Source organism: Penicillium rubens (assembly GCF_028828025.1).
Source record: "Penicillium rubens strain IBT 27055 chromosome Unknown utg000001l_segment0_segment0, whole genome shotgun sequence".
Classification (NCBI taxonomy): Eukaryota; Fungi; Ascomycota; class Eurotiomycetes; order Eurotiales; family Aspergillaceae; genus Penicillium; species Penicillium rubens.
Window position 1 is genome coordinate 2,718,462 of NW_026890599.1, and position 23,042 is coordinate 2,741,503.

The window sequence follows — 23,042 nt, forward strand, 5'->3', positions numbered from 1 at the left end:
TTTCTCTCTCTTCTCAAACTATTTCCGCTTTAGATAGACGGTTGTTGTTCTCGTTCTTTGCTTTCTCTTTTTCCTCGTTGTCCTTGCTGCAAATAGTATAACTTCTACTAGCCCCTCCCCCGCATTCACCCATTACATTTCCCCATGACCCTTCCACCATGGGGAAGCCACGGGTAAGTCTCCATTTCCGAGTGATTGGGATGTGTCTTGACTTAAACTGACCTTTTTACTACTTATAGATGATTATTTTAGTGCGACATGCACAATCAGAAGGCAACAAAAACCGCGACATTCATCAAACTATTCCAGACCACCGGGTGAAGCTCACTGCTGAAGGACATCGACAAGCCCACGATGCAGGCCGTCGACTACGTGATCTCCTCCAGCCCGACGATAAACTTCACTTCTTTACCTCTCCTTATCGGCGGACAAGAGAGACTACCGAGGGAATCATTGAATCCCTAACCTCCGATACGCCCGCTCCTTCGCCCTTCCAAAGACAAACAATTAAAGTTTATGAAGAACCCCGGCTGCGGGAACAAGACTTCGGCAATTTCCAGCCATGTTCCACAGAGATGGAGCGCATGTGGATGGAGCGGGCAGACTACGGTCATTTCTTCTACCGGATTCCCAATGGGGAATCTGCAGCAGATGCCTATGATCGCGTGAGTGGATTCAACGAATCCCTCTGGCGCCAGTTTGGCGAGGATGACTTTGCAAATGTCTGTGTGCTTGTTACGCACGGCCTGATGGCACGAGTATTCCTCATGAAGTGGTATCACTGGAGCGTGGAATACTTTGAGGATCTCCGCAACATCAATCACTGCGAGTTCCTGGTCTTGACCCATAATCCAGAAAACGGCAAATATACACTACAGAATAAACTTCGCACCTGGTCAGATCTTCGAAAAGAGCGGGAGCGTGAAAATGCATCGAAAGGGCAAGTCCCGCCTGTTGGTCATGTCGGACTCACGGACCATATCCCAATTCGACGCAAATGGGGTGGCTGTCCCGACGGCTGTACTCACGGCATGACCGCAGAGAGAAAACAGTTGTTGCGAGCGAATCTACTGAATTCCATGCGCCATGAACATGGCCATGCTCAACCAAAGCATACTGATGACCACGCAAGCAGCTTTGGCTCCAAACTTCACAAGTCTATATCCATCGACGAGGTGGTATCTTCCTCAGAAGACAGTTCGGCCCAGAACGGTACAAGCCCCAAACTCGGCGCTCGTCATGTCTCCAACCCCCAGCACCCACTTCGCGGTGATGAAAATGGAGGCGCCACAAAGCAATACGATTCTGGCTCAGAAGCCCGGCCAAACATCAATCCATTGCATCCAAAACGACCAAACTTACACGGGCTGAACCGAAATAGCGAAGACCATCTCCCCCACTTACCGCACTCCACATCTTCATCATCAGCGCACCTAAAGTACGCCCTTCTCCACCTTGGTGGCCGTGATGGTGGAGGGTCCATGAGCGGGGCAAACAGTCTCGCCCCATCCGACGACGAAGGTGACGACCACGTTCATCACCGTCACGCTGCACCGACCTCTCCCGGCCTCGCCACTAGCTATTTGTCCCATGCGAACCAGCAACACTTCGAATTCCCGCCCAGCGAGCAAACCCAACGGTCCCCTCCCTCTCAGGAGCTCGAAGATGACGGCGATGACGAGATGAGCGGCAATCCCATCGAGAAATTGAAGAAACATCGCCTGCACCATCCACATCATCATCATCACCACCACCACCATAATCACCACCATGTTTCTTCTTCCACTGATCAATCCGAGCACCGCATGGCCAATATCCTAGGCGACGGAGACGAGTCATCCAACCACGCAGAATCACAGAGGAGAAGACAGGAAAGTCCATCAACGGATTCCCCGTCTCATCTCCACATCGAAGAACTATCCTTAGAAGAGCAGCAAAAGCAAGATCAGAGTATCCAAGGGAGCATCTACTAATACTGTTCCGGATGCTTTCCTTGATGCCTTGACTGCTTTATACGTTTGCATATTTCTCATTGTCCTTTACTGGTTCTCGTCTCGTTTTTCTCTACATCTAACTCTTACGACCCGCGACGACTGTCTGGATGAATCTTGATTACCCACTAGTACAACTGCATTTTGACATATCTCAGGTCGATGGACCCTTTCCGTGTTAGGCTAGAATCAAATACCTATCACAATAATAATTACGAGATCTAAATTATGGTTCTTAAGTATCCAAAACTGCCGCATAACACAAGAAGTCGCTAAAAATAGCAGCGGACGGAGAGGAGAGCTCACTACGTAAGTAGAAGACACTAGGTATATCGATACGAGTCTTAGGACACACCAACAGTTGTAGTCCCGACAAAGATAATAGTTTGTCGCTAATCTAGTGAGATATCTTCAAACAACTGAGCATCAGCCACAGCCACGGACGCTATTAGCCAGGTGAACACATGGCCAATGGAGACGGGACATGTGACGGCCCTGGCTCGGCGGCAGCGCCGAACGGCACAGAGCAGATAGACTGAATCCAGTCAAAGAGAGCGGACAAATTCAGGTAGACTACACGGTTGCCAATCGCAGGGGATTGACTGGACTCTCAAAATGAGATCAGACAGAAGATGCATCCAGTGTACCAACATCACCCGGATACATGCAAAGATGCCACCGAAAGAAGAGACCCCAAGACGAATCGATTTCCATCTGCGTCGCAAGTGAGGAGAGAGAAAGGTGGAAGTGATGGAATATATCATGCAGCTAAGAAGGGTCGGAAGGATCCTTGAATAGTTGATCTCATTGATTGGAGAAAGGCTCGCCAGAGAAAGATAAAATCGAAGGAATCGAGGGGAAAAAAAAAAAAAAAAAAAAAAAAAAAGTGAATGGGCAATTGAAGATTGAGAAGAGAAGTGAAGAAAAATAATTAACGTCGGGCACTGCATGTAGCGTGGCGAATGGGAATAATGTACCGAGATGAGGAAGTGAAAAGAAGAAAGCACTCTATGGGTAATCACCGCGAGACAAAAATGCCAAGCATAAAACAAAGAGGACCAACGATATAAACCGAAGTCATGGGTAATAAACAAAAAAGCCAGATTTTGGGGATTCATGATAGTCGTGACTGCAGCCCCGGCAACCTTTAGAGTCAAAGATGGGACCCAACAATGAGGTTGTATAAGACTCGATGAAATCAAAGTGATATCAATATAACAAGTTCAGTCGAGATTTTGCATCATGGGCTTGGCCGGGGGCATGCCAATGTCCGCTATGGGAGCGTTTTTTCCTCTTTTTCTTCCCTCCTTTTTTTGAGATTTTTTCGCTTTGCCAAACGAGAACCAGCAGACGCGAACAGAAGTACTTTTGGGAGACGCGGTAGGCCAATTGCTCAGAAGCAGGTGAAAGCTAAAGGAGGCAAAAGGTCGAAAGGCGCAAGGTTGAAAACAATTCAAGCAGAAGAAGAAACGGTATCGAAATAAATCCCATGCGAGTCGCCCAAACAAACGTTGAAAGAAGTCTAGAGTTGCAGTAAGAAGAAATTCAAAGAGGCAGCAAGACTTGTGGTCTTGAATCGTTGACACCGTCTGTTCCGTCCGGGATCGTGGGCAGAACATGCCAAGTATCTTCAACTAGGTTGCGATCATTGGCTGGTGCATGGAGGGGAATGCACTGTTGCACATATAGTGCTCGAGGTGCTTGGCACAGTAGGTGCAGCCGCAGGACGAACCATGACCCGTCCAGAGACTCCGTGCGAACGGCAACCCATACGCCGGAGTGTGGTGGTAGGATGGGGGCTGGGATCGAGGTGCGGGATGAACCATGTACTGCGAGGGTGCGTTCCAGCCTCGCGAGTAGGGTGGAGGCGGAGGCGGGTTGGCGTAACCCCAAGGGCCAACCGAGTAGTAGTCGGGGGTAGTGGGGCCACTGGAAAGGGTAGAGGGAGGCGAGTATTCAGACGCGGTCGGGTTGAGCCAGGAGTTCTCAATTTGCGAGCTGCGCTGGTACTGCGGTGGGATGGGGCCCTCGGGGGACATAAGGGGTTTGGTAACAGCCTGGCCGCGGATCACGTTGGTCTCGAGAGGCGCCAGAGTCTGGCGAGACTCCTGAGCCCGAGCTGTTGCCTTGGTCCGCCAGGTATCCCAGTGCGCGCGCCACGAGGCGAAACCATCCTGCTTGTCGTAGATGCGGTCGTGGATCTTCCAGTCGAACGCGAACAGCCATTCCAATTCCATGTGGTTCAACTCAGCAACGGGGATGTTGCTAACCTCAGCCCAGGATTTGTTCTGGAAGGTATTGTCATCAAGGAACTTGCTTCCTAACAGAAGAGCCACAGTCAACATGCGATAGACCTGGCTACTGTCTGTCTTGGTGAAGGTGCGTTGCGCCGACAACAGGCGCACGCGGCTGGCCAGATAGAAGAGACCGAGCAGAATGGTAGAACTTGGGAGGCGTGTCGAGGACAAAATCTGAAAGACGTATTTCCGAAACTGGGGGGGGAACCGAAGATCCTGGGTAGATGCTTCGCACGAGGTCAATATCTGCAATGGTGATGTTGGTCTCGAACAAATCATACATTCCCTGAGCCATCTCTGCCACAAAATCGGACATGCGATCCATCTCATAATCCAGGTGAGCTGCAACACCTCCAGTTGCCTTCTCCTCCTTGCGGGGTTGTTCCAGCTGCTGTTGCATTGGGGCGGCTTCCTGTCGACGATATTGAGGCGGAATCGTAGCATCCATGGGCGGAAGTTGGACGTTGCGGATTGAGGGCAATCCGGCGCCAACCATGGGGTTGAACATGGGCTGCTGGTTCATCATGTGATGATGATCGCGAGCAGTGTTCATCGGATGAGCGGACTGGGGGTGGAGATTCATCGAAGTGGGTTTGCCGTAACACAGAGACTGCGAGTACTGTTCGATGAACTCGTTGCCGCTTTGGTGGTAGCGAGGAGGGAATCCTGCATGACCAACCGGGTAGAATGATGGGTCTTCCATACGACCACCGTTGACATGGGGAGGCGTAGGCAGGCCATGGTGGCCTGGGACGAAGAAGGACGGCATCTTGAGAAGGGGAGACGCGGTTACCAGTTCAGGACGGAGAGCTAGACGTATTCTATTGCCAGAAGAGGCGAGAATCAGCATACAAGGCCTCCGGGGTAGGCAAGAGCCAGATAGACCGAGAGACAAGAGTTAAAAGAAATAAGGAGACGAACCGTCTACTCCACCAGATCCTGATCCTGGGGGGAAGGAAGAGGAGAAGAGCGGTGCTCAGCGAGCGGATCGCTCTATCGTTTTCCTAGGAGGCAGTCTCTAGTTGAATGACATTGAGGTGCGTTCAATGATCCAATGGACAAATGACGAGTAAACGAGAATCAGAAGGAGCGTGGCGAATGGTGAACGATACACAATCCTCGCTTGAAGTGTCAAAATGACGCCTGTGAGAGAAGGTGACAGATCACACAATCCAGTCAATTCAAAGCGCTTTGATAGGCGAATAACCAGGTCGAAGCGAAGCGGAAGAGCCCACGTAAAAGGGTGAACTGAACACGCTGGGAGAAGAGCACCGGTGGAAGAAAAATAAATTCCCCACGCGTAGACGCAAACCTCACAGAATGAGGTGATCAACGACACTTAGTGAAAAGCTCGTTGACACGGGAGAAGATTGATACAGAAAAGAGGTTGAGAAGAAGGATGAAGAGAAGAAAAGTGTATAGGGGCGTTGTGTGGGAAAAGGCCGTTGGGTTGCCCCGGTAATTTTACATGTATTTGGGATACAGGGAAGGAGTCACTCGGCCCACATCTGGAAATTCTAAAATTAAAAAGTTTCGCACGTTGTGTCTCTACTAGTATCAGGTAAATTAGGCTTCTAGCTTATATGAATATACGGAGCATGAAGAATGATTTGAATGGAGTCTGACATTATCGTCAGTTCTTATTGGATTTTCTCGACTCTTTTTTTTTTTCCGTCCCATTTTCCTTTTTTTTCCTACTATAAAAATCCACCCGTTCAATGTCTCCAATGAGTTTGGAACGTGCACGGTGGACAGTGCAGGTATCATGTAATGGTACTGTAAAGTTTATCATGGTAAAGAAAAAGGCCCTAGACCCTTAAGGCAAATCCGGTGATGCAACGCCCGTGTCACTGGTTCTTAGTACTGGTTCTCACTGGTTCTCCCGAGGTCGCTGGTATTGTATTGAGCTTGGGAAAGCAAAAAAAAAAAAAAAAAAAAAACCTTGGAAGTTGCTCCACGCGGGCCAGGGCTGTTAGTAAGCTCAGTTCTATTTCCACCTGGGCAAGATTCGAATATTTTTTATTTTATTTTTTAAAATGTAAATGGTAATTGGTAAATAGTAAATAGTGAATAGTAAAAGGAAAATATCCTATGTCAAATGGCTACCGTAGTTATGTCTATAAAAGATATTCTGTAAAAATCAAATGTCGCATTCCCTCCGTTGCTTAGTCTACAAAAACCCCCTAGTGCTACCTACCTAGGTACGGACGTGTTCATCCGGACTCTTCCATACCCACTCCCCATACAAACGTACTCCAAATATGTACTCCGTACTGTGTACAGAGTACTTGCAAAGCAGGGACTATATAACAACAACCTTACAGCTGTCGCCGGGTCATTTACTCCGTACTACCAAGCAAGGGCAACCGAGACCATGCATCTGGCAAGAACTCCATCTACAGAGCACTCTCCCTATGTCCCTCTTCTCTCTGGTCTCTGACATGTCAGACATAGTCTAAACGGGTCTCTGACTCACTGTAGACAACTCCGCCCTCAGCGAAGGACAAGGATGTTGATCCCTGCAGTCCGCATCCCAACATAGAGTAGCGTGCTGCATGGGCAAGTGTAGGTAAACTGTACATGTACTTACTCTTAAAGGTAAAGATGGTGTTTTGAAAGGTATTTATCTGAGGCACCGACAGTCTCTCTATATTTATTTGCCTATCTGCTTAAAAGGCGCATACATCTGCTGCATGTTAAAAGCCCCGCATATGTATTAAACTCATTTCCCTGAGAAGGGTCTAGAAATACTATTATTAATCTTTAAATACTTACCTAGGTAAATACTTAAAATACTTAAAACACTTAAATATAACACCGAAGACCGGACTAATAAATCACAGTCCCTCGGACCTCGTGCCTTGCCATGCTCCATTTTCGAGTTCCTCCGATTCTTTCCAGGCGCCACCTAAATGTACGGTACCTGCTTACCTTGGATGTGATGATTCGTGTCAATATACTCCGTACATATGTAGACAATAGATATACCAATCAGCTGAAAAGAAAAAGAAAAAGAAAAACACCCCGGATAACAAGACCAACGATGCCCGACCGGCTACATTCGGCCTTTTCCCTGAAACAAAACTCCATATTTCCGAGCTGCAATACAACATACATATTGTACAGCTTCGAATGAGAAACTCCCAAACTGTAATTTCCCCAACCCCGTAAACTAAGGGGAAAACCGGGAAAAACCAGGCATAGCACCCCTCCTCTTTTTGAGGGGGAGGCGAATAAGAGGACACAAGTACATACGTTGTACAAGATCAATAGCTAATGCCCAGGTGACATTGAGCAATTTGTCATCGTGATCTATGATTTCTTCCAAGATTGGTTTATTGCTATTTCTGTTTCGGGTTGTTCTTACATATGCCCCATATTGTTTATAGCGGCAGTATAGGTGACTGGTCCGCCAATGTGGTTATTCTATGCCCGGGTGAGGGCTCGCGCTTTTACGTCAGGCGTCCGGGTCATGCCTGGATTAAAACATAGGGAAAAATAGGATTCACTAGTTGGAGGGCACACTACGGAGTACACTGCCTCGAAATGGGCTGTGAGAGTATCGAGAGGCAGCCAATTAGACAGGCGTATACATAGGCCTTTCTCTTTTGTCAAATATCATTGATTTATATACGTTTTATATACGTTGTAAAATAAACCAAGACTTCTATTACTACGCGAAGTGACTTGAAGGATTGTTCATGTCTTTTTTTGGGACATCGGAAGCTCAAGCGATGTATTATAGGTACGTACCTTAGTCTCAATCCTCGAGGAAGTGACAAAATCCATTATAATCCATGACAAAATATCCAGCGAAAGACAAATGTACTCAAAGGAAAAGTGCGACAGTAAGGATAACACCAAGAACAGACAGGACGCTGGAAACAGTGAAGGACGAAGCACCGTTAAACACGGGTGATGCACTTGCTGAGATGCTGCTTTCGGTACTAGAACCCGAACCTGTACCTGCATCTGCACCTGCACCTGCGGCAGTAGGAGAGGAGCCTGCTCCGGGGGAAAACTGGACCGTGGCTGAGTGGGCACCAGTGAAAATTGATGGTGAAGCTGAGCTGATACGTGCGCGTGTGATGCTGGGCAGGTTGGAGAGGTGGCCGGAATGATTACCAGCGGAGACTCTTGAGGTAAAGCTGGAGTCAGAGCCGGTCGAACCTTCACCTTCAGCTTCACCAGGTGCCGTGGTGATCACAGCGGCGTTGATGGGGACCGAAGTGGTACCGACAACGATGGTCTCTGTCGTGGTATGTGTGGTCTGACCGCGAGCTGGACAGTCAGTCACTGTTGCCGGACACTGGGTTAGGGTTAGAGTTCGAGTTGACAGCATTGTTGAGATTGTGTAGTCTCTGCCATCGCCAGCTGGGCCGGTGGGGCTGGATCCTTCGGTAGTGCTCATTGCGTCTTCAACAGGGCAGACAGTGGTCGAGACGACGATAGTCTCAGTGGTAATGTGGGTTGTCTTTTCGGTGGCTGGGCAGTTGGTAACAGTCGAGGGACAGGCTGTGATAGTCGCAGTGCGGGTGGTGAACACAGTAGAAATTGTCATATCCGGCGTATGGGTTTCTGCTGGCAAGGTCATAGTGGGGTCCATGGAGGTAGGGGTTGTCAGCGCGGTGGACTCGGAAGATGCTGGTGCTCCAGGGGTTGAGACTGAGGACTCGATGCCGCTACTGGTAGCGGGGCTTACGGGTCCAGTGATAGTGGTTGTCAAAGTTATAGGGCCTATGGTGCTACTTGGCGAGTCTGAGAGCATGTCTGATGGAGACCCTGTTCCATCGGGACTTGGATGACCAGATGGGGAGACAGAAGAAGCGAGCGAAGTGCTGGTGGCAACAGGTGAACCCGATGGGGTTTTGATAGGGACCGAGACGCTGGCTGAGGTGGATGAACCGCATCTCTTCTCGAACGAGATGTGGGCCACGTCCACTGTCGTGCCTGACATGGTCGCATCGGGGCAATCGATTAGGATGAACAGGTCGACTTCTGAGTCAACAGCCGTCCATTGCTTGGAGATAGTCTTCCAGGAACCGGCTATGAGAGGGCTAGTGCCGGCATCTGCGCTATTTAGTAGGAGGTTCACGGTGCAACTTGTACTATCAACACCTAAGCCAGCTCTCTGGCGGATGTCGAAAGAGACAGTATAAGTCTCTTCCGCAATGGCGCCGGTAACTGTCTGGACCAACAGGGCCTGCGATTGGATAGCTTCGGCACCCAGATGCCTATCGCGAGAGTCAGTTCATACGCTGCACGAAACTTTTGTCTGTACATATGGTTAGGTAGGCACGAACAGGTATCCATCGACAGCTGCACCGCCCTTGGGCGGCAGGATAGCCCACACGCTGTCATCGAGATCGATAGTCTCAAAAGCCACATCCTCAACCAAGTTCTCAGAACCACAACCCGGGAGCGGAGCTGAAGAGGGGGTTGTCTGGGGGAGCGCGGTGATAGTGAACGCAACAGCCGGAAGAACGTGGGCAAGCCACATCACGTGGCTTTGGACAAACATTTTCGTATAGATTCTAGCGGATATAAACGAATGGACGGGTGAGTAAACACCACAAAAGGTAAAAGAGGGCGTAATCTTGAACAACTGAGTAAACAAAAACGAGGATATCGCGGGCTTTTAGACTGCATCCCAAGGAAAGTAAGAAGCGCTGTGGTTGAACATTTTGTTGCCATCGCAGGCTCGTGGCGTTACCGCTCCACTTCTGAAATAAGCTGGCAATTTGAAGCGAGGATTGTCTCGTTCAAGACAAGCCAATTGGTTCCTTAAGTTAGCTTGATCGAGGGACCAGGTACACATCGAATGAGGGCCCGGGATGTTGTTCGTTCACTCAGGGCTTGGGATGTCGGGTAGATTAACTGTACCACAGTTAGGTTTATTACTAGACGCCATATTTCTCACTTCACATCCCTCAAACCACAGGAGACTTTCAAAATAACTGACGGGGAATTGGATGGGGCGATCAGCGCCGTCGGACTATATAGCCACGTTTTGATCGGCGCTATACCTGTAGGTTTCCCTGACCGTTTCATGTTTGCTAAACTGGCATGGGTCTTTCAATAGCGTGGTCTATTCTTGTAAATGTGCGCCATGGCCTATTTGTAACCGGGAAATCCAAGTCATGCCATAAATTCCGAAAACAATGCACAGACAAAAGACAGGGAATGCGAGATGTTGGAGTTATAGGTTGTCAACAACCAAACAGACCTCGATGATAGCCTGGAGGTTCCTATATATATGTATGTTATCCAGCCCCAAGAACGCCTAGGAAAACAACCTATGTCACACAATGCACCCGAATGATAAAAGATAAAAGAAATGCTAAGGCAAAAAAATAAAGCTCCGGAGTCATCACATCATATGTATCATACCTACCCTACGTAAGAGGCATGGACAGGAAACGAAAAGGAATAACAGAGGCGCATATAAACAGTCATGATCAAACAGTGCCGTATGGACCGCGCTCTGCGCCCAACAGAGCCTGTCCCTCCTGCGGGATTAAAGAGTCTCCTGACTCCCTCCGAGGCGAAGAAGAGGGGATCCAGCCTCGCATCCAGCCGTGAACACGCCTCCAGCGACCGCGACCGCGACCGCGCTTCGCGTCATCCCCATCGCTGGTGATGAAACTCTCGGCATCCTCGTGCTCTGGACCATCGCCATACATGAGAAACTGAACGCCCATGAACCCGTCCAGTCCCAATACACCGAAGGCACCCAGGAAGAACGGGGTAGCTCGTCCTATCCATTCCAATCGGTCGTTGCCGTGGTTATCGGCCCAGCCGCCCCCGCCGTATGGGGAGAAATCGGACCAAGCGTTCGGGTTGGTGAGCAAGGAGCTGGAGTAGAACAGGTTCCCACAGAACGCAGCCATGAAGAGCAGTGGGGAGAGACCTTCGGTGCTCTTGCGCTGATAGTTCTTGTATAACTGTGGAGGGCGCGAGCCGAGATACAGAATAGTTGACATCCATGAGAAGACGCGGCCGATGATCTCGACAATGGCCTCGTGCGGTGCGTCAGAAATGGGCGGATGAGGCTTATCGGTGGGTGCAGCATTAGCTAGTACGGCACATAAGAATGATGCCATGAGCATCGTCCGGGGCAGTGCAAATGGCGGGCTGTGTGCGCTGCCGCTTACCCTCACGGATCGACGCGAGGAGCTCAATTTCTCGTTTGAGTATGACGCTGTTTGCTCACGGGTCGAGTTGAGTACTGAGCCAGTATGGAAGCCCGCATCCTTGGCCTCTGAGTGCTTGTTGTCCATGTTCACGGGAGGAGGGGTCTGATGGTTCGAATCATGGCCAGGAGGAGACACGCCCTGAATGACGTCTTGACCAGCCGAGTCATGCGAGTGTGACAGGTTGTTATACAAATCATTTTGGCGAGGTTTGTAATGAGTGTACCAGAAAAACTGGAAGACCAGAGTGATGTCAACGAAGACATAGTAACTGGCAATCACGACCTGCCACCCTGCCTGCCGGGTGCATATCGCTCCAACGAGGTTGCTCGCATCGCCAAGACACCAGATCACCAGGAAAAATATCGATAGCCCTGACGTCGATTGCACTTGAAAGTTCTTATAGATCTGGGGTAGTTGTGCGAATAGCCACGAGACTATGCTGAGGGTCCCAAGAACGGAAGAGATCGCCGCGAGAGGAGTGGGGATGCAAATGTGGAGATGCGAGGAGACGGCGGTCAGGAAGGGCGAGGTCGGTTCGCAGTGATCAGGAAGGGTCCCAGAAAGGAGGTTCTGTAATAATGGAGGTGACATGGTCTATCGACAGGGATGTACTTGATAGTATAGTGGCTTGGTACAGCCTCAAGTAGTGACTCGTGTAGGGCCGTGGGCATCAAAGTATGGGCAAGGGCGATAAGCGAATCCGATGGGAATAGGATAAGAGAGAATGTATACTCTAAGTCTAATAGATCTAATAGAGCGAACGAACTTGGAAAGGGAGAGTAATAAGTAAATGAACAAAAGCAAGGACTGAAGGGCATAGCCCAAGGGGTCATTCTGAAGTGTCACGAGAGCTGAACTCGCCTTATCGCATCGGGGCAGATCGGATGACTCATGCGATAAGGTTAAATGGGCGTATCAGGGCTTCTCCCAGCTTGCAAATGCACCAGGGCAAGGTGCTGCATTTAGGTAACACTGCATTATGTTGTAGGATGGCTACCGATAAAAATTATTCAGTCAAATCATGGTTTCGATCCACTGTCAATTTTTGTTTCTCTGCTACTTCTTAATCTATAATATATTCTCAGTTACAGAGCGTAAGGGATATCTTCCGATTATGCAAGTAATCCAGGCCTCCAGGGCTCCGATATTTCCGCTGAATCAGCGTCTACTCCGTTCCACTGCTGCAGCACTCATCTTGGGGCCATTATTGGGGCCGGACGCGATCCGACTCCCGCCAAATGGCGATACACTCCGAGAGGGGGCAGCAGATGTCGGGGCAGACCGATCGTGCGCCACGTGCGCTTGCACAAGGTGACCGGCTGCCAGAGCTGCACAAAGAGACAGTCTCCCGCAGAAAGGCGCCTCCGATGATGCGTGCAAGTTGACGTGCATTCTCGCCCGGCGTGGTCGGATGGGATCCACGAACACCGAGCATGTCGAGCATTGCTCCCTGGGGTTCAAGAATAGTACCGCCACCCGAAGTACCGACTTCGATGGACGGCGTAGTGACGAAATATGGAATGAGCCACCGTAAATAATGTGTCGAGGTTAGTGGATGTGTTCCAATCCGAGTCAGTGGCAGTTTAAACTTACTTTTTCATAAGAGTCATGCAGTTGGCACTCTTCACTCTACGCAGGGTCCTGTCCTGTAGCAATGAAAATTGCGGCTGCCAGGTTCGCCGCTTGATCGTTATATCCACCACTTGAGCCGGCCATGGCGGAGCCAATGAGACTTTTCGACACATTCATCTGAATCATGCTGTCAACATCGCTCTTCAAAACACCCCTAACAACGTTCGCTGGCACAATGCCCTTGCCCGCCCATCGAGCCAATTCAAGACGGAGGGTTTCTTGTTTGTGCAATAATTACCTGACAAGGTGACGATATTCATATCATCAAACCCTGCCTCAGTCGACATGACATGCAGAGCATGCTCGACACCTTTGTAAATCATATTCATTCCCATGGCATCGCCGGTGTTTGCTTTGAATCGAATACACACGTTCGTACCAGAGATTGTGGTTCGCAAGCTCTGCAGCCGTGCAGATCGGCTTGTTGAGTTAAAGGCATATTTCATCACAGCCTGATCAGCACCGGAATCAAGCCAGGCTTTCGCGGCAGTGGAAGGAGCGGAAATCTCACACACGGGCCAGTGTCATACCATCACCAGTGACGATTGTCACAGCACCACCGCTGAGGTTAATAACCTTGCTGCCACGGCTTGCACTGACCACAAGGACGCCTTCAGTTGTTGCCATAGGGATGAAATAACTCTTGCCGTCGATGACTAGAGGGCCGACGACTCCAACAGGCACTGGCATAAAGCCAATGACATTCTCGCAACAATCTCCCAGAACACACCCCCAAGCGTAGTTTTCGTATGATAGTTTTGAAGCTTTCAGCCTGTGGGTAATATCCGCGGTGGCAGGGGTGCGCGGATTGATAGAGCGACGAACCTTATAACCTTAACGACTCGCGTGCAGTCTTTGAGGCTTTTCTCCAGTGCGTACCCACGAATCTTGCCCCGCAAAGATAGGGAGACGACATCCTCATCGCTCAAATATCTTACGGGTATTTACTTGAGCAGATTATCCAGTTCCGCGGGCGTGCGAAGGCTGCAGGATCAAGGCTGCAAGGAAACAGAAGTTTGAAGCCTCCCTCTCACGCCCGAAAAACTAATAACCACAACCAAGAAGGGAAGTCCTTCGGATAGTAGCTTCATGCTTGTTGGGACACCAAGTCTGATGGTCACATCAAGGCTCAACAAGAAGGCAAACGTTGAACTCAAAAGCACACTCTAGCAAGCCAAAACTTCGATCCCAATTTCTTCATTCTCAGAAAAAGTGAAACGAAAGTCAAGTGCATCGATATGTAGGTGATAGCCATAACGATGATATTAAGCGTTTGAGCGAGCTTGAGAAGTCCAAGGAATTCCGTCCAGCTATCATGGACTCACTGAACAAGACTGCCTTTCGTGTAAGGTCGGGCAGCCTTCATGGTGCACGTTTTGTGTCCTATCTCGGCACCCCCGTCTTCGGGTTATTCGCCACTGGCTCCATTGTAAGGGATCTTTTGCACAGCGGTCACCAATCCAGGCGCCCTTTGATGTGGAACTGCGAAGGCGAAGGTGCTATCATAGGAATAGGCTGTCAAAGGGTTTGATGTTGAGGGAAGGGGAAGCATAGGCAGTTCCACACTGAGGGGAGTGAAGGACGATGTGACGATTTAGGGTGCCTCTGCATACCACCGTGGAAAGCCTAAGGTTACAAGCGCTTGATGGCCAATGTCCTCAGGGATGTCACTGGAGTTGAACGTATTCCACTTCTAACCAGTTTCCGGGCTAGCAATCAATCTTCGGCTTCCTGCGACTAAGGAATCCCACTCGGCCTTTCCAACATTGCCGGGGGCATGGAAAAGACTGCTCTTGAGGACACCAATGTAGGTCGTACTTGCCAAGATGGCTATAGTGCAAATGGTATAGATGGGATGTGGACAGGCGGTTCTGGATTAAAACAGCAGACTTGAGGTCACCGCTCGGCTTCCCGGTGGAAAGATCGTTGATTCATTGATGCGGTACTATGAATGACAAGGTAACGATGTGGAAGCTTCTATGCTACACTGTAACTTTGAGCCTTGTCAGCTTGGATGATGATTACATCAAAGCCGGTATTTCTTTTGACTCGGAAAAGGACCTTGAGTACGGAGTAGGGATAGACCGAAATACCTTACCAGGAAATTGTATAAAAATGGCCACCAGACAGTGCTGGCCTGCGATTGGAAAGTCCGGGACTCTTCCACAAAAGGGTCAAATGTTGGGGAAGGAATTGATAGCGAAAGATCGGGTGCCTGCAAGCTGCACCCCTGTCAACCATTGGGAATAGGGCAAGTAAACTGCTGCCTACTGGGGAATGATGGCACTCGACTACAGGGTATTTAGGCTACCTAGGGCACTGGAACTAACTACATTACTTGGGAACATGAAGAGCATGCCAATGGTCATCGACAACATTCTCGGACTGAACGATAATTGGAAAGAGAAACAGAGCGCATTATATCAGTTTAAAAAGCCCCCATATTTGGAGTTCACGACGGCAAGCCGGCTCCCATGGTCCCACAGATAACAAAGAAAAGACCGAATGACTGATCGGAGAGATGTCAAAAGTCTCGTGTACGAATACATCTATGGATAATATGAGTCTAGCTTAATTGATCTAATTCTAGTAACTATTACTTCTCCATATATAATGTGGAAGAAGGATAATATTTAAGACGCTATAGTTAGAACAAATGTAAACGTTGGTCGTATGTAGAAACGTACTAGATGCTTTTAGTATGCTTAATATTATTTACCAAAGCTTGGCTAAATGAAACAGACCTCCTTTACTCCGTACATTATATGCATCTTCTTATATCCATTATCTCGAAGTACAAAAAACATATATTAAGTCTATGATGTGCCTAACCAAGTATCTTTTGTATGGGTAAGACATATAAACGGTACCTGTGACGCTTGGCATGGTTATATAAAAGACACTAAACCCTTCTAGAGCAAATTATCCAAAGCTTAACCATTTCCAAGGTTCTTCTCAACGTATGAAATCTGTTCAGAAATTTGGAAGTCTCACTCCCATTAGTAGTTCTATCTCTTTCAACCCCTTAATTAGTCCATAGTCGGGTATAAGCGAATGCAATGAAAGCGAACGCCAACAGCAGCTAGCGGCCCGGAAAAGGAACTACAGTGGAGCTAGTACATATAGAGTTTGATCATCGGGGTAATCTCAGGTTAGGGCATTTTGTTATGGGCTCAGTTACCCCGTACAGGTTAGCCTTATATACCGCAGCCTGTCAACACCCCGTGCAATAGGGGTACGCCAATGAGAGACCTATTGGAAAGCTAATGGCCGGGTCTAGTCTTGGTCGAAGACCATTTTCTTGCCTGCCAATGCTTTGCCATGCAGATCGACACTTTCTCTGCTCTTTGAGAAAATACGAGGCCGGGGGGTGTGTTCTGGCTAGTGGTCGACATGTATAAGGCCCTTTGCCCACCTCTGCATGATCTTCCTTTTCTCGTACCTTCATCTACTCAAGCTGCTACACTCTTTGTGAGTTCTCTCACGTTCACTCTTTTTTTTTTAATTTAATTTTTTGCTGTTATCAGCGTCCATTCTTTTATTACCACTCTCGTTAATATCAACCACGTCACTTTCTCTTAATAATTGACGTATAACTTATACATCTATTCCGACAATATGAAGCAATCCATTATCACTTCCCTCGTGGCCCTTGCCGCCTCTTGCTCCGTAAGCGGAACCTCCACTATTTCGCCAATTGGATACCAAGCTAATAATCTATGTCTGTGCATAGGGCGTCCAAGCTACCGAAAGCTTGATTAGCGTGCCACTCGGCCTCTGTGCTGGCATCATTGGAGATGCTGAGTGCAAGCAGCAGAGCACCACCAACGGTCTCATCAATGTCCCCGTTAACACCTGTGTGGCTGCTCTTGGCCAGGCCAAGTGTGACCAGGCCACTTCCTCCAGCAGCGACAGCGAGACCTTGATCAACGTGCCGATCAACGTCTGTCTGGCTGTTCTGGGTGAGGCCCACTGCAATCAGAACTCTGACTCCAACGGCGGCCTGGTTAACATTCCCATCAACCTGTGCCTGGCTGTTCTGGGTGAGGCTGATTGCCAGGATGGACCTATCTCTTCTTCCTCCACGGCTTCCACCACCCCTGCTGCTACCTCCGCTACCCCCGTCGCCTCTGTCACGGGACCTTCTATTCCTACCTTGGTGGCTACCACCACTGCTGCCCCTGTGTCCCCTATCTCTTCTAGCAGCCCTCGTCCTTCCGGTGTCGCTGCTGGACGCTCCTCCTCGGCCAGAGCGTCCTCCGCTACCACCGTGACTGTTACTCGCACCAAGACTGTCTGTGCCGCTACCTCGGTCTGCGCCGCTGCTACCTCCGTTGGTGCCAAGTCTTCTTCTCTGCACCGATTCACCCCTATCACTGCCGCTGGTCCTTCCTCCACCGGTGTCTGGACCACTGCTACTCCTAGCACTGTTCCTTTCAACGCCGCTGGACGCTCCACCGTTTCCGGTGTCGCAGTTGTTCTCGGCGCCATTGTTGTTGCTGCTCTGCAGATCTAAGACACTTTGAGCTTGCCAAAGATTCCCATAACGAAACTTGTTGGTGGCTATTTGTATTCTTTTCCCGGTGGTTTTTGAGCTACTGTTGACAATTATATTTCTCTTGGTGCTAGACATGTAACTCCGTCTTCAATTCTACATTTCTTTTAATTATTTATACCAGACCACTTTTAGCAACCGAAGTAGTATAATATATACACCATCATCAACCAAGCATATCAAGAATCAATACGAGGATGGAGCTCAACAACAATCATCCCCCGATTGCAATTCCCACTGACCCATTTTTCGCTTCACTTGATTAAGCAAGGACAACACCACCCTGGACATACCCGCGCCCAGATCGCCGGAATCGCATCACTTCGCGGAGGCACGAGACGCCAAAACAATATCTGCATATTAAGTGAGCAAAGACATGACCATATCAGAACGAGGATGTTGCGATCGTACATAGCCACCAGCATAAATGGACCCGTGATGCTCATGTAGACATATTCACCCAATCCGGGACCCAAAGAGAAAACAGTACGAATATAGCTCGCGATTGAAAGAAGATCAAAAGAGGCATTGAACAGCGGGTGAAAGATGACTCCTCTGCGGAGCATGACAAGGTGAATCGAGGCCCAAACCAATGGCAGGAAATTCTAAATGAATATTAGCCACGCACGCTTTCAGCCAGCTCGAGAAGAGGTCCTTACCACGAGCATGAAGACACCCCACGATGTTCCAACCGTCACCAAGTAGATCGGTGAAACGGAGCTGGCGGCTATGCATGCCACTCGAAGCCATTTTGATGTTGTCCAATATCCGTCATCGAATTGCGTAGGAAGATGGAAAGGCATTTTTTTGGAGGACAACCAAGAGTGAAGGGAATAAAAGCAGATTCGGTTGAAAGATGAATGAGACTGGAGGAGCGAATGTGGGATTATAGCTTGAAGCAGAGCCGCGTTTGTAGATCGCCCAGCACTGCCTCTGGCCCCAGGGCCCCATGGCCCCCTTGTTGTTTCACCCACTTTCGCATAACTAAAAGTGTCTATTAATAATAGCTTTTGACTATCTAAAGGAAATTTGCAAATACTCATCGGGAATTGAAAAACAGCCTTGCCGTTCAGGCTATTCACGGCCCGCCTGCCCGCCCCCGGATTTCCTGGTTGGCATACATTGCCACGGGAATTGATAATATAGCTTCAGGATATTTGGACGTAGTTGATAATATATTGAAGCCGGGCACTTCCACTCAAATGGGACGCCATTGAGCTCCAATGCTCACATGGACTGCCTTATAGCCCTGTTGCCAGAACCGCCCGTCATGAGTAAGACGGGCTTGAAGTGTCCACATAGGTACAGGTCAGTTTAGGTGTCTTGATCAATATGCTTGGTGTATGACACGACAATGAACACCCTCAAAGCACAAGTCTATGTGACCCAAATGTCGTTAATGCAATTATGCTGTATGGAGATTGGGGGATTGGGGGATTGGGGGATTGGGGGATTGAACCCATTGGCGGTCATGTTTCTCTGAGTACTTTTTAAGTCAATTTGGTGGAATAGACAAAGGCTGTCCTCATGCAACAAGTCACTCGGCATCTTGTCCCTTGGTCTGTCTCAAATTATCGTGTTTCACTCCAGTTGAGTTTGTATTTTGTATACCTGGCAGAGTCAGTGGTTCCATCCTTCTTATTTTGTTATAGTCTTATCTTGCCATCCTTATTGCCCTAGAGCTGTTTAATGTACGGGATCTCCGGTCAACTTCACATAATGTCATGCGTTCCATTGCCCAATTATCATGCCACTCCGCACTACTCAGATCACGCGGTCTCAAATGATGCAATAAAACAAGGTGATAGGCAGGTGAACCCCGCAAATACCAGCAAGGTTCTCTTGTCCAGGTCGGTCATTGGACAATGGTGTTGACGGTCGTGCCATTCGTCGCCTACCCGTCGACCCGTGGACGTATTCAGAATGAATTACATCACCACAGGCGCTCCCCCGCATTCTGGGGTTTGATGCATATAAAGAGTTGACATTTCTGAAAAGGAGTTTGATTTCTACAATTCTTCGATTATCACTTATCACAATTACTTCACAGATTTTCCAATATGGACAATATGGACAAGTACAATTCCCAGTGGGTCTCGTTCCACATTCGGGACCACATCAAAGATGGCGAGATCCTTGTGCAGAACACTGTCATTGAAGGGTATTTATGATTCCAGGGGATTTATGATACCTCTACTAACACCAGGCAGCGGCGAGTTTGCCGACCCCAACAACCGCCGCAGGTCGCTCACTGAAGAGGAGATCGACGAGATCAAGATCTCCCCCGATGGCGTTGGTGAGATCGGCGCTAGCAGCCGTCGCGGTAGTGAGGGCCGCCTGGACTTATTTCATGACAATGACAAGATTTGCGAGCTCCACTGGGAAAACCGTGGTGGAGAGCACGCCAACTTGGTCGAGGTGTTGGACAAGAGCGACAAGTACACCATTGAGCATGGAGGATGGAGCTCTGAGGCCGGCCCCCTGGGACATGTCTTTGTCGATGTCGCAGAGAAGAAGAAGTAATTACGCTCCACAGGCTGCATCAACTCCCTACTTGGGTGTTGAAGAGCGAAGAGCGTTGCGGTCCGTGGAGCATGAATGGCATTCGGTGAGGGAATATTGGTATAATCAATACCGTAAACAAACCCAAAAATACCAAAACAATTCAAAATGTCAGAAAACCCAGAATCAAATGCAGTTGAAAGAATTAGCAGCGAAAAAGGCGTATTGTAGATACGTAATAAACTCATTAACCCTTGAACAGGCAGCCAAGAGTGCCTCCCACGAACCAGTCCTTGTCTTTTTTCCAGGCGTAGACGATCAGATCTCTTCCCAACCTCACCACCTCCTCGATTTGCTTTTCAGTGCCCCATCCAGGGACTCTACTTCCCCAGCAAATCAGGTGCACACCGACGTGGATCGCAGTGCGGAATGCCATTTCATCGTTGAGGGCCCCATATCCTTCCAAGAACCCTTGAATAATCCACACTCCACCGTCCAGATTCTTGAACAGCTTTGTTTCATACAGCTCAGCAATCATTTGGCCCAAGTCTAATGCGCGGCTTCCAATCTGCGCCAATTCCCAGTCGACAATGAACATAGCCGTCTCAGACTGGTGGGTGAGAGGAACGTTAGGAATTAGAACACTAGAATCAAGTCAGCCTGGCTCGCTTCGTGGAGTTTAGATCCAGGAGAGCATACTTTCCAGTCCAGAAGTCACCGTGAATAACCCCATATCCTTCATCATAGTTCTGTCGTTCGAGCTCTGCTGCAGCGAGGTCGCGAACCTCCTCGAAAATATCACGATCCTTCTCTAGAATATCGGGAAAGTTTTCAATGGTGTTCATGAGCATAGTATAGTTCACCCAGAACTTCAATTCTTTCATGACTTTGTTCTCGCCAAGAAGTTTTGTGGATTCCACTTGCTGTTCCTCGGCTGTCCAATGGTGAAACGATCTCAGCCAGGATCCAAGGGCGCTACCCAAGGCTCGCCCTAAGGATTCGGACAAGTCACGGGAGACCTGTGAGAGCAGGAAGGTCTTCAGGTCGACTGAATTTGGAAGATCCTCGAACACCTGGGTGTCTGTTTCCCGATTGAAGTGCAATAAGCGTGGTGTCTTGACGGTTATGTTGCCATTTTTATACATTGCCAGGCCATCGAGAGCTCGAAGAATGGCTACCTCGAAGTGCTAGCTTGAGATCAGTATAGTTGGCAGCAGGTCATTCAATGGATTGCAACTAACGCATCTCGTGACATCGATTTTAAAATCTGGGTTAGAGGCCGAGTGATCTTTGGTGTGCTTTATAATGATAGATTGTCCAGTTGAGGCAAGTTCGCCACGATAGACGAAGTTGGCTGTGCCTCCAGACAGACGCGTGAGCGAAGAGCATGCAAAGGGAGTGGGTGAAAGTTGCTGTGCAATTCCATCCCGTGTTTCATCCTGCTCGATTGTGCTTGCCATGTTGTATGACTTCTTTCAAGGTTGTCGAAGATTTCAAGAATGATTCCACACGAATGTTCCCTCCAGATGTCTCTAGACCGAAAACGCGCTAGTACGAATACGGTCCCCGCATTTACAGTGGAGACATTGAGAGTCCCAATGCACAATGTGACTATCAAGCATGTTTGCACGGAGTACTCCAATCCAAACACTGTTCATATAAAACCTTGACCGCACGCCATAGAATTAACCAATGCACCCTACAGAGAGGTCAGGCCCCTCTGATCTGAGTTCTGGCAAAGCTCACGAGCACTCAACCTCAGCCCCGGAGTGGTGCCCACAAAAGTCCGCCCGGGCGGGTGCGTAGGGTTAGTCATCAAAAAAATTAGGTAAGGTTCGGGAGCCCTCCAGGGCTTCCAACGCGGGTGGACGCGTCCACTGCCCAGGTGCAGCTCATAAAAGCGGCAGCCGAGATAGGCTAACCTCCTCCCTCACCACCATGGCTAAATTCTCCATTGAGAGAGAAACTCGCATTGGAAATGCTATAAGAGCATATGATGAGCGCGATAAAGTAAAGGTCGCAGCATTGGCCCGGGAATTCGACGTTCCGTACACTATGCTTCGCAGACGAATTCTCGGCGCGGGCCCTAACAGAGGGGGTTCTGGGAGACTTGATCATGCTCAGGAGAAAGAACTGGATGACTGGATGATTTCCCTGGAGGCTTGAAATACTCCTGCTACCCCTGGCATGGTAGAAGGCGAGGCAAATCGCATACTTGCTCGCGCTGGAGTCGAGACACAGGTTGGCCACAACTGGTCTTACAGATTTATTGCTCGCCGTCCTTCACGGCGGCCCGACCTACCACGGCCATTGAGCGCACTCAATAACTCTGCGCGAAGCAAAGACCAAATAAAATCAAAGATTCGGAAGGCTATAGAATTACTTGAAGAAGTGGCTGATGATCTTGATAAGCTCAGCCCGAAGCTGCGAGACCGAGTAACTGGTGCCCTCTCTGCTGGTTTAACGGAGCCGGAGGAGGTTGCTCAGCCTGAGGATCAAAGCCGTGAAATGCCTGCGCGCCAGCAGAGGGGCAGGAAACCAGTGTCACGGCGTGTCTCCACTTCAACCCGAGGAACTGGATGAAGATTAGGGACGTGGACTCTCTGAAACTCCTATTGCCGTTTCCTCCACCAGATCGTTGGTGTCAAATTTTCCCCGTTGGTATTGGTAGGACTCGTGTTCACAGGAGACCAGACAAAATACCGCCAAACGAAAGATCAATGCCGGTCCAGCGTCCAGAGGGGAAAGAGGCTTGTGTAGACGATACTAGATGGGAGACTATGTCGTACGCATAAGAGATCAAGTGTCGTCTACAGTTATCACGCCGATTTCAAGGAATCTCCCGGACATACACGTTGAACCAAGTGAC

At 49.1% G+C, this 23,042-nt stretch overlaps 12 protein-coding genes across 12 annotated transcripts; 5 read left to right on the top strand and 7 right to left on the bottom strand.

Moving 5' to 3' along the window:
• Positions 1-158: 158 nt before the first annotated feature.
• On the top strand, positions 159-1,973 carry N7525_001072 (acid phosphatase DET1; the record flags this gene model as incomplete). Its single annotated transcript, XM_002558297.2, has 2 exons — positions 159-173; positions 240-1,973. 2 exons carry the CDS (start codon positions 159-161, stop codon positions 1,971-1,973), a joined length of 1,749 nt encoding a protein of 582 aa, XP_002558343.2.
• A 639-nt stretch (positions 1,974-2,612) lies between these two features.
• Positions 2,613-3,109, bottom strand: N7525_001073 (uncharacterized protein; the record flags this gene model as incomplete). Its single annotated transcript, XM_061211753.1, has 2 exons — positions 2,613-2,759; positions 3,014-3,109. 2 exons carry the CDS (start codon positions 3,107-3,109, stop codon positions 2,613-2,615), a joined length of 243 nt encoding a protein of 80 aa, XP_061070979.1.
• Positions 3,110-3,625: 516 nt separating this feature from the next.
• Positions 3,626-5,057, bottom strand: N7525_001074 (uncharacterized protein; the record flags this gene model as incomplete). Its single annotated transcript, XM_061211754.1, is given in 2 exon segments — positions 3,626-4,504; positions 4,524-5,057. 2 exon segments carry the CDS (start codon positions 5,055-5,057, stop codon positions 3,626-3,628), a joined length of 1,413 nt encoding a protein of 470 aa, XP_061070980.1.
• Positions 5,058-8,117: 3,060 nt separating this feature from the next.
• On the bottom strand, positions 8,118-9,809 carry N7525_001075 (uncharacterized protein; the record flags this gene model as incomplete). Its single annotated transcript, XM_002558294.2, has 2 exons — positions 8,118-9,522; positions 9,592-9,809. 2 exons carry the CDS (start codon positions 9,807-9,809, stop codon positions 8,118-8,120), a joined length of 1,623 nt encoding a protein of 540 aa, XP_002558340.2.
• A 937-nt stretch (positions 9,810-10,746) lies between these two features.
• Positions 10,747-12,075, bottom strand: N7525_001076 (PQ-loop repeat-containing protein; the record flags this gene model as incomplete). The annotated part of the gene is made up of 1 exon (XM_002558293.1): positions 10,747-12,075. One exon carries the CDS (start codon positions 12,073-12,075, stop codon positions 10,747-10,749), a length of 1,329 nt encoding a protein of 442 aa, XP_002558339.1.
• A 1,038-nt stretch (positions 12,076-13,113) lies between these two features.
• On the bottom strand, positions 13,114-13,806 carry N7525_001077 (Hydroxymethylglutaryl-CoA reductase class I/II substrate-binding; the record flags this gene model as incomplete). Its single annotated transcript, XM_061211755.1, has 3 exons — positions 13,114-13,283; positions 13,355-13,594; positions 13,647-13,806. The coding sequence occupies 3 exons, from the start codon at positions 13,804-13,806 to the stop codon at positions 13,114-13,116; spliced, it is 570 nt and encodes a 189-aa protein (XP_061070981.1).
• A 718-nt stretch (positions 13,807-14,524) lies between these two features.
• N7525_001078 (uncharacterized protein) lies at positions 14,525-14,986 on the bottom strand (the record flags this gene model as incomplete). Its single annotated transcript, XM_061211756.1, has 3 exons — positions 14,525-14,681; positions 14,753-14,786; positions 14,815-14,986. Coding segments are annotated over 3 exons (363 nt in total), but the record flags the coding sequence as incomplete, so codon positions are not given.
• Positions 14,987-16,734: 1,748 nt separating this feature from the next.
• N7525_001079 (uncharacterized protein) lies at positions 16,735-17,632 on the top strand (the record flags this gene model as incomplete). The annotated part of the gene is made up of 2 exons (XM_002558292.1): positions 16,735-16,785; positions 16,850-17,632. 2 exons carry the CDS (start codon positions 16,735-16,737, stop codon positions 17,630-17,632), a joined length of 834 nt encoding a protein of 277 aa, XP_002558338.1.
• A 2,099-nt stretch (positions 17,633-19,731) lies between these two features.
• Positions 19,732-20,194, top strand: N7525_001080 (aegerolysin family protein; the record flags this gene model as incomplete). Its single annotated transcript, XM_002558291.1, has 2 exons — positions 19,732-19,832; positions 19,882-20,194. 2 exons carry the CDS (start codon positions 19,732-19,734, stop codon positions 20,192-20,194), a joined length of 414 nt encoding a protein of 137 aa, XP_002558337.1.
• Positions 20,195-20,420: 226 nt separating this feature from the next.
• Positions 20,421-21,633, bottom strand: N7525_001081 (uncharacterized protein; the record flags this gene model as incomplete). Its single annotated transcript, XM_002558290.1, has 3 exons — positions 20,421-20,817; positions 20,873-21,360; positions 21,415-21,633. 3 exons carry the CDS (start codon positions 21,631-21,633, stop codon positions 20,421-20,423), a joined length of 1,104 nt encoding a protein of 367 aa, XP_002558336.1.
• Positions 21,634-22,111: 478 nt separating this feature from the next.
• On the top strand, positions 22,112-22,339 carry N7525_001082 (uncharacterized protein; the record flags this gene model as incomplete). The annotated part of the gene is made up of 1 exon (XM_061211757.1): positions 22,112-22,339. The coding sequence occupies one exon, from the start codon at positions 22,112-22,114 to the stop codon at positions 22,337-22,339; it is 228 nt and encodes a 75-aa protein (XP_061070983.1).
• Positions 22,340-22,360: 21 nt separating this feature from the next.
• N7525_001083 (uncharacterized protein) lies at positions 22,361-22,756 on the top strand (the record flags this gene model as incomplete). Its single annotated transcript, XM_002558289.2, has 1 exon — positions 22,361-22,756. One exon carries the CDS (start codon positions 22,361-22,363, stop codon positions 22,754-22,756), a length of 396 nt encoding a protein of 131 aa, XP_002558335.2.
• Positions 22,757-23,042: the final 286 nt, after the last annotated feature.